Raw genomic sequence first — 19,137 nt, forward strand, 5'->3', positions numbered from 1 at the left:
TGACCATAATTCTTTTTAATAAAAAAACCCCACCAAAATGACATACCCTGAAAGACTTGGCTGGGGAAAGCAATGGCAAAACCCTCATTTTGAGAGATCTAAGGTTTTATTCCTGCTCCTTTGGTGTGGAATCAGTGGCAGTTTTATAAATTGCTGCTTTATTCCTGGACTCAGGGCAGGCAGTGAAAGCTCTGGCTTAACTATTCCATGTGTTTATAAGCTGAAGCTGATCTTGGTCCAAAAGTGGGTTTCTGGCTTTAGTGTTAGAATCCCTGGGACCGTAAAAGGATTTGCCCTCCTGTCTGCTCTTCTGGTGGATACACTGGAGTAGATTTAATTATTGAGATGTACAGTTTATATTTCTGGCTGTGGTGGGAGGAGAGGAATGCCTGGGAGTCATTTGGAGCAGTGTGGGAGGCAGTGGTGTATGGCAGTTATCTCTAATGACTCTGAAAGCATTTTAATGACCATTGATGGAGCCAGCATCACTTGTGTGGGACTCAACCTGAGTCCTCTCAAACTGGGAGGTGGGAAATCACCACTGCTCCTGTCCCATGCAGTGAGAGGGCTGGCTGTAGTGTGAAAATCAAATGTGAGGCATTTTTTTCATGCCTGGCACTAGGAAATGAAGGCATGAAGCAAGTACAGCTCTGTGACCTCCTTAAACTCACTACAGATCTTTGCTAGATCAGCAGCATCCAACTGTCCAGGTGGGAAAATTCAGTTGTAGATAGGAAAAGGAATCAGATCTATACAGAAAATTGCATCTTCCATTTATGAACACATCTCTTTCTCATTCCCAGCCTACAAAATCTTATGTGTACACTCTGGATATACTGTGATGTGTGTTTTCTCTCTTCCAGATATATGAGGTCCTGAGTGTAATCCGGGATATTGGGGCAACAGCTCAAGTGCATGCTGAGAATGGTGACATCATTGCTGAGGTATGTTCTCTTTATTCTCTGGATTATTAACTTCAAAATGCTGGGAGGGATTTAAACTCTTAATCCCTTCTTTGCAAACAGCAAACCACCAAGACTTTAAAAAGCATGGCACAGCTGTATGAAGGATGGGAGCGGAGCTGGGCATCAAGACTTATCCCCTTTATTGCTACTCGAAAAGCAAGGTTTTGGTGGCAGCTTTCAGTTTGTGGTAGAGCTCTGCCAGCCCTGCTTTCCTTCCCAGCAGTGAAATACTGAGTGGCTGTCACTGTGTACTCTTAAATTTTTCTGCAGTAACTAAGAACAGGGGGAGTGGGAAGGGAAGTAGCTTCACACAGTACCTGGGAAGCTGATGTTTGGGATGTGTTCATCTTTTCAACAGCAGCAAAGAAGAAATGTTAGTAATGTGCTTAGATTTAATCTCATTTCCAGCTCATTTTATACATTATGTCTCAAGCATGGAAAACTTGGTGTTGCAGAGGATTTCTGCATTGTCTGACTGGGGAAGAGCTGCCTGCAGTTGCAGGATGATTTTTTTCATGAAACACAGTTTTGCCACATCTTAGAGATAATTTTATAGATGCAAATAAGTAGTGAACGTTGAGGGGCTGTGAACCCCGTGTGAAGCAAATCAAAATGAAAGATTTCCCCAACCTCCTGTAAACAAATCAGCAAGGGTTTTGTGAGCTCTGGTTATTCTCAAGAAGGGAAGTTGGACAGGAGTTTGTAGGGCTGGTTGTAAAGCCCCATGTGGTTATTAACTAGCACAGATCCCTTGGATCTCATTGGTACCTCTTTCAAACACTGTTTGCTGCAAGAAAAAATAGATGTTGTTTTAAATCTTTTTTCTGCTCTCTTTACTCATTGCCTTAGGAGCAGCAAAGGATTCTGGAACTGGGAATCACAGGCCCTGAAGGGCATGTGTTGAGCAGACCTGAGGAGGTGAGGACTTTATTCCCTTTGCATTTACACCCCTAATTTAGAACATTTCTGCATTCCCATTGGGTACTTCATGTAGGGATGAATGTGGCCAGAAACACAATTTCATCCTGGCTGTAAACATTATTGCTGCATGGGGTAAAGGAAGAGGCTAAGGCACTTCTAGGGACGAACTAGTCCTTATAGAGGCTATAATTATATAATTAAGACAGTCTATAAAAACTCTGGTTTAGACACTTGCATGGCTTCCATTACTTTGATACTTTGTCATTTGATGATCATTTTACTGATGGTGGATTTTTTAACACCAAGGGACTGAGTGGCTTGCTGAATGCACAAGAAGTGTGTACCAGAGAAGGAAGCTAATTCTTAGATCTTAGCCCAGCATTAAATATAGTTAACCTTCATGATTTCTCTGGGGTCAAGCACCCCAGTCCCTCTCACTTCCTCTGAAGTCTTTCAAATAAATCTCAAGAGTAAGAAAGAATCTTAAAGCTTTGCTTTTCAGATTGGTTCCCATTGCATTCTTCATTTCCAGGTTTTCAGTATCTCTAAGCTGGTTATCTCACTGGCATTCTGGCTTTGTGAAGTCCATCTGCTATGCACAAGCAGTTCTTTTTCTTCCTCCAAGCTGCCTGGGCTTCACTGACTGCCAGATGTGGCAGCTGGAAGCTGGATGTCTGAGATCATCCACACGTGCCCCTCATGCTCTGTCTCTATTTCCTCCCCTTGGTTCAGACAAGCAGCATCCAGAGACAATTCAGGAGGAATATAAATCATCCAGTTCCTTCATGCAGAAGAGGGGGAAAAAAAAATGCTCAACTTGGGCAGTATGTGAATCCTCACAGAACTTGTGTTTGGCTCCAGGAGCTGGGAAGTTTTGCTTCCTGCAAGTTGGGAGCAAAGGCTTGGATGGAGCTTTCACCCATCCACTGCTCCATGAGTTTTTATACATATTTTTTTGGCTTGCATCAGGAGATTGGGAACAGATGCTGACATGACACTTGGGGCTCATCTGTGGAGCACCCCTGAACTTCTGTGGACTTCAAAGGAAGGCTACTCCTTTACCTTAAAGGATCTGGCTGTCCAACTAGCCAAGTCTTCAAAGCTCATCCTTAGTGGAGCAGAAGCTTTCAAGTGAGAGCCGTGTGGTTCCCTGGCTTGGTTGGGTTTCACATCTGTGCAGATCTTTTCCAGGGCAGCAGGGAAGGCTGCCTGAGGACACGTGGCTGCCTCAAATGAGGATCAGTAAATCCTCTTCCCAGTCTCACTGGGCAGCCTCTGTGCAGCTGAACTCAGCTGTGCTGGCTGCTCAGAGTGGAAACCTTTGGTCCAAAATTCTCCTCCTTGAAAGTCATAGGAAACAGAGCAGGAAATGATGTCAGTCTGGTTCCCTCCCCTCCTTTTTTTTTTCCAAGGCAGGAGTGTAACTGTGTTTTTGGAAACATACAACTCCCTTTGAGCTGGCTGATAATAAAGGCCAGATTCTGAGGCTGGCAGCAGATCTGTAATTCCTGATGACTTGAGTAGGAGTGGATGTTTCTTAGTATCCCACTGGGCTGCTGTTAACACTAGAATTGGTTTTTCACACTGCCCCTATGGAAGGTGAAGTCTGTCCTAAGGACTTAAAGGTGGTTGTCATCTTACTGAGGAGCTGCTTAATTCAGCTCCTACCTCCAACTACAGCAAACTTACAGGAGCTGTTGAACAGGTCTAAAATATTAATGAAAACTCCCTCTCAGTTCAGTGAGATGTACATCAGAGTGGAACATTCAGGGTCTGGCCACGTGCATTTGTGTCTCAGTGTGTGCATCTTCTGAATTCCCAGGCTGAGCAGAAAGCATGAATTTAGGCTTAAATTTCACTGCTGACTCCATGGGTTTCAGTTTTTCACCTCAGTAATCAGGGTTGGGACAAGGTGATGGTATTCAAGATGTTGTTCTAGCCAGCAAAGGGAGCCCTAATCAAGACCCACCCCTCCATCCCAAGTCATCATCACCATCCCTTTCTGGAAAACTCTCCTCTTTGTAGCTCAGATCATTCTGTGATGACTTTTGGAGTCAGCCATCATTTTTTGTTTTGATTTTAGCCACAAAAACGCTGAAGGCACAAGCAGTCCAAGTGCTCCAGGAAATGTCTGTCTTTTTTTCCAGTAGAACTGCTGTGCTAGGGCTTCCAATGCATACTGATAATTGCAAACATTCCCCTTTGGAATAGTCATTGGGTTATTGTTATGTGCCTGTCACCATAGCATCTGGGCACAAGGCATGGATTCAGCAGCCTTGTTCTCTTCTGTATGGAAAATATTCTCCTCCTGCTTAGCAGTTGCTCAAATGCCTTTTGGTCAGAAGTTCAGAGATGTCCATCGTGTTATCCCTGTTTTGCAGGTGAGGAAACTGAGGCACAGGGTGGAAAGGTGACTTCCAAGTGACATGAGCTGTGTGCAGCTGCTTTAAATGGTTGTTTGCAAACTGATCCCATTGCCTGGAAGCATTGGCCCTCACCTTGTCTCTCAGGAGGGACAAGTTTGCTTTTCCTGTCTCTTCCTTTCAGGCTCTTTCTTCTCTGCAGAGTGCTTCTGGCTGTGACAAACTTGAGTCAAATGCCCCACAATAGACACTCTTCTTTGCAGCCTTCTCCAAAAAATGTCCCCTGCTGTACATCCCCCTGCCTGGGAAGGGTTAGTCCCAAGCCCAGGTAAGGGCTTTAACCCTTTTGGGGACAGTGGCCAACCTGCTGGCTCTGGGGGAATGGTTTCTGTGTAAGAACTCCCAGCTGTCCAGCTACAATCACAGTGGTATTCAGGTGGTGTCTTTGTCAGTGTCAAGAGGCACAGTGAGCATCACCCTGCTGTTAAATCTGTCAGGGGAACTGCTTTGGTGTGAGGAGGTGTGATCTGTAAAAACCTGCAGAGTGAGAGGGTCCATCCCTAGGCTGTTGTTATGCAGTGACCCTTGGTCTTGCTGCAAGAAAAAGGAGCTGATTTATGGGGTGGCTCACACCCTGCCAGATCCAAAGCCAGATATTGTAGTGGAGGGTACAATTTAGGAGGCTTGTTTGCAAACGTGGCTTCCCAGAGAATGTGGCTACAGCATCTCTGCCATGTGGGCTGGAACACAAATAGTTTGGTTGAGTCAATGTTTAGTTGCTTGTTTTTCTCTAGGTTACAGAAGGGGCTTAATCATTCTGACCTTGAGCACCTGGAGTGTTATTTTAGGACTCAGTCTGCTTGCAAAGAAACTTGGAAGCAGCCTGGGAGAACAGGTAGTAATGAGAGAGGACTGTGGCTTGATGTCATTTGAATTATTCTGATTACACTCTGTGTTTTTCTGGCTCAGAATGGCAGAGGTGGAAAATCTCATCTCAGCCCTGCACACCCTGCTCTCCCATGAAAGCAGAAGCTGTGACCCTCAGAAAGTGGATGGGATGTGGGGACATGGGGGATGTTATTAATTTCCTGCTGCCTGTGTTTCTCAGGTGGAGGCAGAGGCTGTGAACAGGGCAATAACCATTGCCAACCAAACCAACTGTCCCCTTTATATCACCAAGGTGATGAGCAAAAGTGCAGCTGATGTCATTGCTCAAGCCAGGAAAAAGGGTAAGTTATTTCCCTTGGATAGAAGCACCCTATTAGCTCATGCAGTTCAACACTTTGCCAACATCAGCTTCATCCCTACAGGAAGGGTTTGTTTTTCCAGTGTTATTGTCCAGGCTTTTTTTTTTAGAAGATCCCAAACAAGTACCTCTGTCTCATCTCTCACAGACATTCAGGGGTCGTACCAGTGCCAGGATCCATTTTTCCTGTTGAGCTTAGAACCCCTCTCCTCACACTGATCCTATCCCATTGAGCCACGTGCCTTCATGTTGTCACAGAGTAATTCCACACTGTCTCCATTTAATGAATATTCCTGAAGGCTGCAGGCTGTGTCCTCCTTCCAGCTGCTGTGATCTTTCCTTGGTGCTTTCTTCTGAGCTGCTTCTCGAGGTCAGAAGTGATTCCAGGAGTCCTGATGGAAGTTTCTGACTCACAAGCCCTGTTGGATTTAGTTGTAGCAGCCAAAGAGGTTATTGATCCAGCTATCCACTGAGCTTCTTGCTTGGGAAACAGATGCTCCTCATGTGCTGTGCCTCACAGCCTGGCTTCCCAACAGGAACTGGGATCAGTAGTCAGGCTGGGAATCACAGTTGCCTCTGATAACTCTGCCAGAGAATGCTGCAAGAAGCAAGACTTGGACCTTCCATGGATGCTGCTTCCTTGTGTCTCCTCTCTCAAACCAAGGTCTGGGAGGGACCTGAGCTGCTCTCAGGGATGAAGCAGCTTCTCCTGAGTCCTGATCCTTCTGTCTTGCCCCCCAGGGAACAGGGGTTGCACAGCACAGTGAGTGCCCATCTCCCTGCTTTATTCTGTGACTAAACCCTTCATTTTTATTTAAAGCAGCTCTGGGTGGGTGAGTAAGCAGGAGGGATGATTTTCCCCCTTCTTTCCTCAGAAGGTTTGAGTTTAATTTTATGCAGTCTAAAGAAGCCTGAATGAATACCCAAATGACATCACTTTCCATCTGGGTGTTTAGTGTGAGAAGAGCCCACTTCCTACTGCAGCAAACAGATATGTGTTTGTGAATTGGCTCAGAACTATTTTGGTCCCATGATTCCTGTGAAATGAATTGAGAGTTGGTGAGGAGAACTGATGTCCAAGGCATCTCTTTGTTTTGTGGAAGCAGCTCAAAATGTTTGGAATAAACCTCCTTCCCCTAGCTCCATTAGTGGAGATGATGCTGAAGTGAGCTGTGCTGACATGCAGAAGTGGCTGTGTGTTGCACTACCCCAGAAAACAACTTGATGTGGCTGCACAAATCAATCCCTTAAGCCAGGGAAGTATCATTCCTTTTTCCAGGTAAAACAGTGGAGACATTTGCACTCAGAGATGCAGCATCACCAAAAACATCCTCTTGCTCTACTCACTGTCCTGTGACCATGAGCTGGCACAGAGGTAGGAGCATTGGGATGAGGGACCATACACTTGCAGTAGCCATAAAACACAACCATGACCTTGGATGTTCCCCTGCCTGTGAAAGCTGCTGGGATTTTCCCAGAGGAACCATCCACAGAACTCCCTGTCCCTCCTGACTCAATTAGTATGTTCAGTTTTTGTTCAAATTGTGTTTTCTCCTTATAAGGAAAATTTGAGGTATAAATGGCACACCATGCTCTGTTCCTTTATCTAAATAATTCAATTTAAATGGTGTGCAGTCACCCAACTGGGTAACCAGGAGGGCCACACACACTGGTCTCGCCCTCCCAAGAAACAGAGGAAAGTAACTGAAAGCTATCCAAGGCAAAACCAGAGCAGAACTGATTTGCTAAAGAGGAAAGAAAGTATGTTATTTAAAGCCAGATGTTCCCAGTGGCATTTCTATGGAAGAGATTCCCTGCAGTCTCTGTCATTGGCAGATCTGGGAGCTCAGCATAGAACAATCCTCCCAATGTATTGTCCCACCACAGGCCTCCCATTAAAAGTCAGTGTGTGTTTTGCCTTGTTCTGATTTCCTAACCCTGCTTGTGGCAAGTGATGTCAGATGGGCTCTCCCTCTGCTGGTGGATCCCCTCTGACAAGGGCTGGTCCTACACCTCCTGTTTCAGTGTGGTCCTGGAAGCAGCATGAGGCCAGTTAATGCCTTGCCCAGTTAATGCACTTTCCCAGCTAGCTGGAAAGCCCATGGGCAGAACAAAGGCTCCAACACTACCTGAAAGACCTTGGGTGTGTACTCTGCATGGTGAGGTGTGGAAGACCCTGCTGACCAGTTCTGGGGTTGCCTTTGCCAGTCTTTTCTGATGGAAGTCTTTAGGGTTAGTATTTTAACTACCCACATCTTCTCCACATGCAGTGCCTGGGCTCAGACACAGATGGGTAGATTTAGAGAGATTTTAGGAAGGTTTCATTTGGTGAGCAGATCTCTGGGGCTACCAGCTTGCATTGCTTTTGAAGATGCAGCATCTTCCATCTGCTTGGCATGCAGTGTTGCTGGTGCATTCCAGATTGCAAAGTATCCTGGCCTTAAGGATCTGCTCTTCCTTCATGTGGTTCCAGAAATGTTAGTGAAGAGGAAGGGTGGACTGGTGGTTAATACACTGGGCTGAGAGGCAGAAGATCCAATTTCATTTCCTAGCTCTGCCAGATTCACCTTGTGCCCCTGGGGAAGTCACTCACTTGCCCTGAACTGCGTTTGGGAACCAGAAGCACCAATATTTCCTCTCTAGGCAGGGAATTTTCTGAGAGGAGCTGTCACTTACCTATGCACAGAGCCATCTCCAAGAAACCCAACCTTGTTAGATCTTTAATAAAAATACCACAGGTGGTTTTTTCCTCATTTTCTTTCTTCTACATCTCTTCTGGATTAGACTGGATCTCCTCACACTTACAGTTCCCTTCAGCCTCTTCAACAAGGTTCTTGGCCCAGGATACAATGGTTTCAGAGGAGGACTGAACAGGCCAGGAGCTCAGTGGTGACTGCTCATCTGGTTATGCAGGCCAGGGAATTCAGTTCAATATTGTGTCTCTGATCCCATGCTGAAGAGGGAGAACCAAGCAGCCCTGCAGTATCTGATGCTGCTGTAACCTATCCAACCTGTCATTTTTCTGAAAGATGCTGGAGATGGATGTTCCTTGGTGGTCACAGTGGATTTGCCTCTGTTCCTGTCCTGTAGGCACTGTGGTGTATGGAGAGCCCATCACAGCCAGCTTGGGCACTGATGGATCTCATTATTGGAGCAAGAACTGGGCTAAGGCAGCAGCTTTTGTTACTTCCCCACCACTGAGTCCTGACCCAACCACTCCTGATTTTCTCAACTCACTACTGTCCTGGTGAGTAGAGCTCTTTGTGTTCATACAGCATGTGCTCTGTCATGAGATAAGAGGGTGATGAAAATAAAGGCTGTTTTTGCCAGCAAGAAAAAGGTTGTTCCACCGTTAGGAATAAACCTCTGACAATAAAATATCTTAAATACCTATTATTCTGTTTTCTAGTGGAGACCTGCAAGTTACTGGCAGTGCCCACTGCACCTTCAACACTGCTCAGAAAGCTGTTGGGAAGGACAATTTTACACTGATTCCTGAAGGAACCAATGGGACTGAGGAGAGGATGTCAATCATCTGGGATAAGGCTGTGGTATGTCATGTGGCTTAGGCAGCAACCAGACACTGAGAGCTAAAGAGCTGCAGCACTTTGCTGTTATCTCCCCCCAGATGCTTGTTATCTCCTTCCACTCGGGGTTTTTGACCCCATGGATAGAAATCCTATTGGGAGTCTGCTGTGCTGTCAGCTGTTTGCTTTTCAGAGTAGTCCCCACCTGGCTAATGCAGTGGCTCCTTTGTCTGTCCCCAGGTGACTGGCAAGATGGATGAGAACCAGTTTGTGGCTGTGACCAGCACAAATGCAGCCAAGATCTTCAACCTGTACCCCCGGAAGGGCCGCATCGCAGTGGGCTCGGATGCTGACCTGGTTATCTGGGACCCTGACAGTGTCAAGACAATCTCTGCCAAGACTCATAACATAGTAAGGATGTTTTCTATGATCTGCTGCTCATTTCCTCCTCTACCCCTTCAATGCCAGACTCTGCTGCCAAGAACCAGAGCTCATGATAATTCAGCTTTGTTTTCTCCGTGCCCCAAGCCCTCTCTGGTCTTTAACCCCGTACAGCTCCGTTGTGTGAGCAGAAGGGAAGATGACTGAGTTCAAATCTGAAATCACATGAATACCCAGACATTCCCCTTGTAGCAAAGAGCTTGTCTGCTCATTCTGAATGTTGGATGCTTGGATCTGAGCACACAGAAAGCTCTTTAAATCTTCTAAATTATCAAAAGGCCTCTTATCACAATGTATAATTTATGATCTTCTGGCTTCCTAGCAGTGGGGATGTGAACTGCCCTTTTTGCCAGGGTCAGTGAAGCTTGTCAGCTTCTGGACTTGCTGGAGAACTGATCCAGATCAATAAGTCTGAATGGATTTGCACCACACACTGATCTAGCACGTGTGTGCAGTCAAACATGATTTTACTGGTGTTAATCCCAGTGTTGGCACGGTGAGGCACAAGACAGCTTGCAGAGTAACCAGTCCTTCCCCCTGTTTCTTTCTTGTGGCACTCTTAGAGGGCTTGTCTGTGTCCCATGTCCTATACCTGGTTCCTGAAGTGAAAAACCTGTCCCACCCTGTGGGAAACTGCCCAATGGTCCCAGTGCAGAGGTCTGGTTGGAGTTTCCCTGTGACATTTGAGCACTATCTGAGAGAAAGCAACCACTGTTTGCATTTGTTGACGATTTGTTTCACTGCTGGCTATGAACCTATGGAATGTTTCCCTGGAAAAAACTCCTTGTTCTTTTTTCTGTGAATGCTTTCATTCACTCTGGAGCTGAAGGAGCAAAATTTTCTTCCACACTTGGATCCCTGGGCACATTCACAAAGAAACTTTTTTGAAGGTTTGGTTCACTTCCTTTTGACTTCACTCTGTGTCAGAATTGGTCTCAGATGGCCTGGATCCATCCTGCCTCTGATGAGACTTCTAAGAGAGGCATCCAGACCCAAAGTCTGGTCACTTCAATCACCTTAGAGGTGCTTCCAAACTCATCACACCTCCAGCCTGGAGAGGAATGATTTAGAGCCCAGGGACATATTGCTGTTAGGTGCCAAATTTACTGATCTAAACCTGGGTTTGTACTTCTGAGATCCTCAGAGAGCTGGGAGTAGCTTCCTGGACAGAGTATTTGAAGTCATTGCCATGTGGTGGCTGCTGTCTTTAGGTTGTGAATTGGACTCTAATTCCAAACACAAAATGCAGAGACTTTATCTTTTATGGTTATTCTTCAGTACAATTAGGATTGATTCTGTGATTGTGCAATAAAGCTGAAGGAAAACCAGATCCCCTGTGATCATTCAGAAATGCTTTGGAGGCTCAGGAGTGGTTTAAATTCTTGCCCTGAAATTCTTGCACCGTGTGAGAAGCCTCAGCACTCCATGATCAGCTGTTGCCAAAAGCTGCATCTTTAAGTTCAAATGGGGTGCTAAGACTCTGGAGGATATCAGAGACTCTGATTTTTTTCAAGTGGTTTGTTTAAAGCTTGAAGGGCTGTCTAAGAAATGACAGCTTTTTTACTTGTCCAGCTTTAACCTCTTCCCCTCTCTCCTGACATTACGTGTTGTACCTGGCACCACACCTGCTGGGGTTTTTGTGTCTCTTGTTCTGTGTGTGCCTTGTGTTAGTGGAGAAATGGATACAAGTGATGCCATCAGAGCCAAGGCATCCTTTGGTCAAGTAGAAAACAAAAGCCCTTTTGAAAGTCGGGCAGAACAGTTGGTGCGACACGAGGAGACGTGGTGATTATGTGGCATCAGAGGATTGTTACATTTTTAAATGCTGGAGCAATATAGGGACATTTTCCAAGAATTCACACTGCTTTTGCCACTGTCTGGCAAGGAAATACTGGGAGTTAGAGAGGGAGAGAATGTTGTTCTTGGAACCAGCCTAATTCATAAGCTTCTAACCAAACCTCCTCCTTTGCCACCACAACTTTTTTTCAGCCTGGAACCTTTTCAGTGTCAGTTTAACCACAACTTGTAATTGTAACTCTGCAGCCAAGCCTACCCCTTCTTACAACACACTTCAAGAACAAACTCCCTTGTTAACTAAGTAAAAAAGACCTAAATTTGTCTCAGAGATCATTAGAGTAACAGTCCCCAGACAACATGGCTGTGGTGCATCTCATTGCAGGATGCTTCATAGGTGGGACATCTCCCAGAGATTCCTTTAAAACTTGTGTTTTTTCCCTGGTGTAATGTTTCCAATCCTGTTAATTGAAGATGAGCAATCCCATTAGAGTAAAACAAGATTGTGCTGGTCCCTGACCCATCAATCAAAACAATGGTTTGAAGGACAGCTTTTCAAAATGATTGTTATTTTCAGTATGAAACTCAGATATAACTTTATTTGACTCCAGAATTCTCCACAATTCAGAACAGGTAGGTGCTGAAATGCATTTTAACAAGGAGGCTTTGAGGTACTGTGATTTGAAAGTGTATTTCATCTTCTTACAGTGGAAATTTTACATAAGCAAATGCTGAATAACTTTTGTTTGGTAATAAAGACCACCAGCCTCTCTCAGGTTAAATGCTGTTGAGTTTGCTTCCATCTGTCCTTAAAATCCTGGCACTTTGCATGACTGGTGGTTGTAATCAAAGCACTGCAGGCTTTGCAGGGATGAATATGTTTGCCTCACGTTGTCTTTTTGTTTCTTCCAGTCTCTGGAGTACAATATCTTTGAAGGCATGGAGTGCCGTGGGTCTCCCCTGGTGGTGATCAGCCAGGGAAAGATTGTGCTGGAGGATGGGAATCTTCATGTCACTGAGGGATCTGGGAGGTACATTCCCAGGAAACCCTTCCCTGACTTCGTTTACAAGCGCATCAAAGCAAGGAGCAGGGTGAGTAGGAATGGTTGGATGCACATTTGTTCTCTCCCTGAAACTCCTGAGTGAAAGTGGGTGGAAAACAGATGCTGTCCCCTGGCTCACAGACACACAGTTCTGCAACAAAAAAAACCCCATTCCCTGGATAGGGGCCACATTTATCTCATTCCTCTTTCATTTTTGTTATTTGCTTGAGTCATTACAGGAATATGCTTTGGCTTCAGCATGGATTTTCTGCAAATTTATTTTTCTGCTCTTTAATTCTAATCTGTCTTGGGACACCTTGATGGACCCTAGGCCAGGAACTGCCCGGTTTGGACATGAATCAAGCTACAAATAACCCAGCAGGTTTCTCCTGCCACAGAAGTACCAAGAGGAGTTATTGATAGTATTTCTATGTCAAACCTTTCAACAAGAATTTAGATTTATAATTTATTGCTATGGATAATTTATGCTGCTTTCCTTTCTGTCAGATAGGATCAGATGCTCTTGTCTGGTGACTAGTGAGTCACAGGCACAGCCTACTGACTGTTTAAAAGTGCAAATGTTCTATTTTTAAGAGGCTAAAATTGTTGGAAAAGAGTTTTTGTAAGAGACACACAATTAGTACAGAAACTGCCCTTTGATATACCTGTAGTTGGTAAGAACTGGCAGAGAAGATGACACTGAACTGAGCTGCAGCTTCACTGTTGAGAATTTCAGACATTTATGTCTGGATTTATTTCTGGTTTACTTTTGAGGAGAAAAGTATGTTGATGCTTGAAGTGTTGCCCTCTCCTGGACAAAACCAGAGCTGTGTTAGTTCTGCTGACCATAAATAATCATCATATTCCTTGCAAGTGATCTTTCCTTAATTGTTCTTTTGAAGAAATAGCAAGTCATCAAAATGATGTCAAGTAATTTACCACCGCAGAGAAGGTATCCGTGGTTTCTGTCCTGTTCTCATCTCCCACAGAAATATGTGTCTGACCTATAAATCCAATTGGACAGTATCTCAACTGGAATAATTGCATTTAACCCAATCTAAACCCAAGCTGTCCACGTGAGCCTGGCCTGGCTCCTCTCCCTGCAGCTCTGCCTCTGTCTCAGCACTGCTTTGCTTTTTGGGGATGAGTAAGGAGTTTCATTTGAGACTTGTCTGAAGCCTTTAGTGCAAGAGCAGGTAGGCTGAGATCATTAAAGGACAGGACTTGCTGTGCAGGGGACAGACTCACACCAGGCAGCCCTGCAGCAGCCCAGAGCACCTTTCTTTTATCTGTGCTGCTTCAGAGCCAGCAGGGAGTGGATGATGCGCAACTTCAAATCCTCTTAGTAAGCACAAACCTTCAAGCGTGTGTCTTTGGCTTAGCAACAGCTGGCCAGCTGTTTTCTAGGGCTGTTTTTTAGGGCTGTTTTGATGCTGAGGGCTGCCTGCTTCTGTGTCCTGCAGCTGGCTGAGCTGCGGGGTGTACCTCGAGGCCTCTACGATGGACCCGTCTGCGAGGTGTCGGTGACGCCCAAGACCGTCACGCCAGCATCTTCAGCCAAGACATCTCCTGCCAAGCAGCAGGCTCCACCCGTGAGGAACCTGCACCAGTCTGGATTCAGCTTGTCTGGTAGATATTTTTATGAGGCTAAATTATTTATAGCTTTAAAATCAATTTTATATTATATGCCCTATTCTTTATCTTCCCATCCTCTGAATTAATTCCACCGATACGTGAAGGCAGAGAGAGGGAGACTGATGTGCTTTGAGCTTGGAGGTTATTTCATGCTTTAGAAAGGAAGAGGGGCAGTGTATGAGCTGTCATAAGGCCCTGCTGTGGCATGAATGCTGAATATCTCATTGCACTCTGGGCTGGGTGTCTGAGGAGGGCAGGTGACACCAGCTTCAGCAGAGCTTTGCCAGCTGAGCCCAGCTGTGCCTCTGGTATGTGGCAGATTTGATTTCTGCTGGTTCCTGCAGTAAGGGAAAGCCATGAAAAGGCTCAGCAAGGGGAAAAAAACCATGTGTGCAGGGATGGGTGGCTCAGTGCTGGGATCTCAGTGCAGAAGGGGCTTCAGCAGAAGTAAGGAGGCCACGAAGGGCTTCACCCCCACAGAGGATGCATTTTGGTGTACACCAGTGGCCTGAGAGGGCTCTATGGCTTTCATCTTCTCCCTCCTCATTTCTCCTACAACTCCTTCATCCCAAACCCTCTCTCTGACCCAGGGAACCTGACCCAGGGGCCCTGACATTGTTCTCTCTCCTGCAGGGGCACAGATTGATGACAACATCCCCCGTCGCACGACCCAGCGCATTGTGGCACCTCCGGGTGGCCGTGCCAACATCACCAGCTTGGGCTAAGGACCCCCTCCCCCTTCTGTGCCCACCCAGTGGGGCAGGGACAGGGGCACCTGGAGACCCTTTTTGATTCTTTTAGAGCCTGTGACAGTTACTGCGGGCAGCCAGTGAGGGGGGGCTGAAGTAAGGCAGTCCCCTCAGATTCCCTCCTCATCTTCACCAACCCCTCTCACTTCCCCACTCAGCCCCTGCACATTTAAAGAAATAAACCCTGTTTTGACACCTCTGACATGCAAAAAGTTTGTGTAAAGAGGATGTTTGAGATATGATGTGGCCTCTGTCCCATTCAGCATCTTTCTTTTAATAAAGGAAGGATAAAGTGAATTTCCCAGGAGCTGCCTTTAAGACACACACACAAAAAAAGGAATAAATAAATAAGAAATGTAAAAAAATAGCTTTTTTTTTTTTTTTTTTTTTTTTTTTAATTGTCAAGCAGAAGAGTAGTTCAAGGGTTTTAAACTGGATATTCTGTAGTGTTCTGTGTTCCAGCAGAATAGCTAGGCAAGCACAGAGGGAGAGGAATCCCCAGCCTGTCTGTAACCATTCCCCAGCACTGCCTTGGAGGTGACTGAGTAGCTGTCTGCTGCTGAGAGGGAGACAGGACCCAGCACTAGGAATTGACAAAGCATCACACCCAGCCATTGGGTAAGCTAGAATCATTGGGGACTTTGGTTCTGTTGGTTTCTGTTGGTTCTGTTCTTCATTTATTTTTCCTTCTGGATATTGCTGCAAATTAGGTCCTCGAGGAAATATTTTTTTTTCTTTATGTTTGTGTGTGTTTTTAGTATGTTTGTATCATTGTGTTTACGAAGCCTTATCTGAGAACTGGGGGATAATCTCCCTGTTCTTCCCAGTCCTTCCCAAAGCTCATGCAAGTCACCACCTCCTGCCAGTGTCACTGCCACTGCCACCCTGGTATTCCAGGGATCCTTAGGTTGCATCATTCCAGCCAAGGCTTGCCATTGTAGGAGGTCGTGGAACAGGTTCATAAACTTTGATCTGCACTTGGGTCTTGAGCTGGTGCAAATGAAGGGGCTGGATACCAGCTGGAGAGCTGGGATGGGGTCTCTTGGGAAGTTTCTAGCAGTCAGTTTGTCTTCTGTTCCTGGGAGTGGAAATTAATAAGCAGGGGGGACATGGGCAAAGAGCAAGGTGTTGCTTGAAAGGTTTTTGTAGCAGCCACATTTCCCCTTCCTGGCCATCAGGGAGTGGTTATTTAAAACTTTATGAGAGTTTATCTTCAGGGCTCATCAAAAGGCTGGTCAGCTGAGTGTGTGCCTGAGCATCTGTGGCAATTCCAACTGGACTCCAGATGCTGTTGTAACTGGAAGCCTCAGAGCAGCTCAGTGGGTCACCAGCAGCTGAGAATCTCTCCTGCACAGTGTGAATTTCAGTCACTCATTCCTTCAGGAATCTGCCTTTGTGCACATATTAATGAGAGAGCCTTGTGCTTCCCACCCTTCCTCAGATGCCTCAGATTTGAGGCCATGAGTGGTCCTTGACTGAATTTAGGAGCCTCAGCGTTTGTGGCTGTCAGCAGGATGTGGGCATTTAAGCATCTTCTGGGACTGAAGGATTCTTAGCACTAGAGGCTCACAGAGGCTTTCAGGACATGGAGAATAGAGCTGCACCAGTAGGGTCTCACTCAGAGTTATCTGGAGGGCTTGGTGGTCCTGAGGACATGGCCTGGCTCAGCACAAAGCTGTTCTTCTCAGAGTGAACACAGTGTTACCCCCACTGGTGGGGTGCCCTGGCACTTGGCTGCATCTTCTGCTTTCCCTTCTATTTGTACTTTGCCATTGATCTTGGGTTTTTTTCCATCTTTGTGAGTATTTTCTTAAATGGAGTTTACAGGTTCTTTTAGGGGGAAAAACTATAGTCTGAAGGCTTTTAAGAAAGGACTGAATTTGTTGTTAGGAAGTATCCATGCTGGGATTTGCAGAGGATCTGGAAGCTACGTAGGTACCCAAACACTCCCAGCTTCAGCACCTCATTCCTTTAGGTCCCTTTGAAAGGAAAAGTTAAAAAAAAAACCTTGCCATACTCATCCGTGCATTTTGCATTTAGGTTTTTAACTCTTGGGTCTTTTAGTTTTGCATTAAAGAGTTTGCACTTTGTTTGTTAATTAATCCGTGAACGTAATATATATATTGCAGCTGTTTTCATTTGTTTTTCACCTGTATGTTAAAATCAATTTGGGCGAGTTGGGGAGAAAAAAAAAAAAGGCAGAGCAGTTTCAGTTCTGTGAAACACCTGCGGCTCTTCAGTATTCACTTAAGTCTTCCTTTTTTTTTTTTCCTTCACTGACTCATGATGACTTTTTAGGTTTAATTTGTTCTTCAAAAGGAAAAAAAAAATCACAAAAAAAGATTTTTGCAGGCTGTGTAAGCATGTTTTTTTCCTGTGGGAGCTCGTCTGCTTTGTGTCTGTTTAATGAATGTCATATGTAAATGCTTAAAAGAAAAGATGATGACTTAATTAATGAATTAACCGCAGTGACTTGAAGCTCTAAAAATAAAGTAGGATTTAATACTAGCTGGATTTAACCCTTGGATTTGTGATTGTGAACCATGAGTGGAGGAGCTGTAAGTGCTAAAGCTGATCATTTGTGTAGGCAAAAAGAAGTACTGATATTGACCATTGTCTCAATGGCAAAAAAAAAACCCCCACCCCAATCCCAAGTCTTGTGTTTTATTCCCTAAGAACTCTGTGTTATATTACCATGGGAACTCCTAATAAAGACAAGATGTTGTTGTTTCACTAGGTGCATCTGTGTCTCAGGGTGATACATGTTGTGTGTAACTGGGTACCTTGGTGCCTTCCCTGGATAAAAACTCAGCTGTGAAATCCCTGCTGGTGTAGGGGGGAGTTGGTCCTGTGTAGGAGTGAGGTGTACAGGAGCCAGGATTCCTCAGAAGGTGGTGATGCTGAAGTGCAATATTCTTAGAGAAAAGGAAGCCTCTTCTCAGGGCAGTTGCCTGCTGAAGGTTGGCAAAGCAAAGACTTTTGCCTGGAAATTCCTCTGCATTGCAGAAACCCCTGGTGAGATGCCAGCAAACAAAGCTAAAACTGTGGGCATAGCCCTCAGGCCTCCAGGGTATTTCTATTTGGACCCCCATCCACAGGGATGGAGGAGAAGGGGAAGTACAGCTGGAAGTAGGAGCCACCCCCAGATAACTGAGTGGGGAGTGGTAGAGAAGGCTGGCAAAATGCCAGTGAAACTTTCAGTGGTGGTGGTTGGGTTTTACTGTGAGGGGGATGGCAGGAGGTGGTGGAAAGGGCTCAGAAAGAGCCAGCGTGGATTTCAGCTTGCTCAGCCCCTTGGCTGCTGCATCGCTGCATCCACAAGCTCAACCCACCCCAAATCTGAGCACAACAGCTGACTTTGCAAAGCTGCATAGCTCGTGTTCCTCACCTGAACAAACCCCAAAGAGAAGGAGGAAAGTAGAGGCTGAGTTTGAAGCAGTGAGCTGGAACACTGGCTGTCAGTTTGTGAGGGTTATCAGAGCTGAGGACAACAGGGCTTGAATTATTGCTTAGTGGAAGAGTGTTGGGGACAATAATTCAGGAATTCATCACAGGGAGAAGAGGTTTTTAAACAAATTAATCACACCAAGGCAAAGGGGTGAAAAGAAAGAATGAGAAGGTTTAATGCTTTTTTCAACCCCTGCAGAAAGTCCCAGCTGGCTGCTGCTGTCACTGTTGGCCTGGAGGAACTTGCAGCACTGGGTCAGGATGCCCGTGAAACTGAGCCGTGCTGCTGCCACCAGCAAGGGTTCCACATGGCAGGACTGTCCCAGTGTCCCACGCTGAGTGAGGACGCTGACAAGTTCCAGGGAAACATTCCCCATCTTCCGCTCCTCCTGGCAGCTGCCAAACAAAGCCCTGAAAGCAAGAAAGCAGCGCTGGGGTGAACTGGAGCTTTTGAAACCCTGAGCCCTTCTCCCCTCTGCCTCCTTGCACCCCCCAGCACCAGCGTGGGCACTGGCAGCAGCCGTGGGAAGGCAGCTGACCTGCAGGGGTGATGGTGTCTGCTCAGCAGGCTCGGGGGGCTGCCTGTGGGAAGGAGGCCATGGCACCGGGCTGCTGCTTCCACCTTGGTTCACACGCTGCCATCTGCCCCAGGAGACCTTCCCCCCTCCTCCCTTGGGCTCCACAGGTCAGGGGGGGTCTCAGTGACATCTTCCCACCTCCACCTTCAGCACTGGCACCTTCAGTCCCACACTGCTGCTGTCCTGCTCGGGTGACATGGGGCACATGGGGCAGCCCTTGTCCAGCCCAGGCCCTGGCACCTGGGGCTTGTCCTCACCAGGATCTCTCCAATCCTCCACATCTCCACATGCCCTCCACGTCTTTAAGGAGGGCAACCAGGCTGGTGAAGGGACTCGAGCACAGACCCTATGAGGAGAGGCTGAGGGAGCTGGGGGTGTTGAGGCTGGAGAAGAGGAGGCTCAGGGGAGACCTCATCACTCTCTGCAAC

General features: G+C 46.2%; 1 protein-coding gene across 2 annotated transcripts in view; it reads left to right on the top strand.

Annotated features, from left to right (window-relative positions):
• The window catches only part of DPYSL2 (dihydropyrimidinase like 2), a 48,166-nt gene extending 30,743 nt beyond the window's left edge, over positions 1–17,423 (top strand). For both annotated transcript variants that reach the window (XM_030463952.1, XM_008499363.2), the window contains 9 exons: positions 864–944; positions 1,815–1,883; positions 5,358–5,478; positions 8,586–8,742; positions 8,905–9,046; positions 9,263–9,433; positions 12,170–12,349; positions 13,764–13,929; positions 14,569–17,423. In XM_030463952.1, the coding sequence (XP_030319812.1) occupies positions 864–944; positions 1,815–1,883; positions 5,358–5,478; positions 8,586–8,742; positions 8,905–9,046; positions 9,263–9,433; positions 12,170–12,349; positions 13,764–13,929; positions 14,569–14,660 (1,179 nt within the window). In that variant the 3' untranslated portion in view covers positions 14,661–17,423. The remainder of the gene's footprint in view (positions 1–863; positions 945–1,814; positions 1,884–5,357; positions 5,479–8,585; positions 8,743–8,904; positions 9,047–9,262; positions 9,434–12,169; positions 12,350–13,763; positions 13,930–14,568) is intronic.
• The last annotated feature ends 1,714 nt before the right edge of the window (positions 17,424–19,137 follow it).

The sequence above is a fragment of the Calypte anna genome, chromosome 22, assembly GCF_003957555.1.
Source record: "Calypte anna isolate BGI_N300 chromosome 22, bCalAnn1_v1.p, whole genome shotgun sequence".
Lineage (NCBI taxonomy): Eukaryota > Metazoa > Chordata > Aves > Apodiformes > Trochilidae > Calypte > Calypte anna.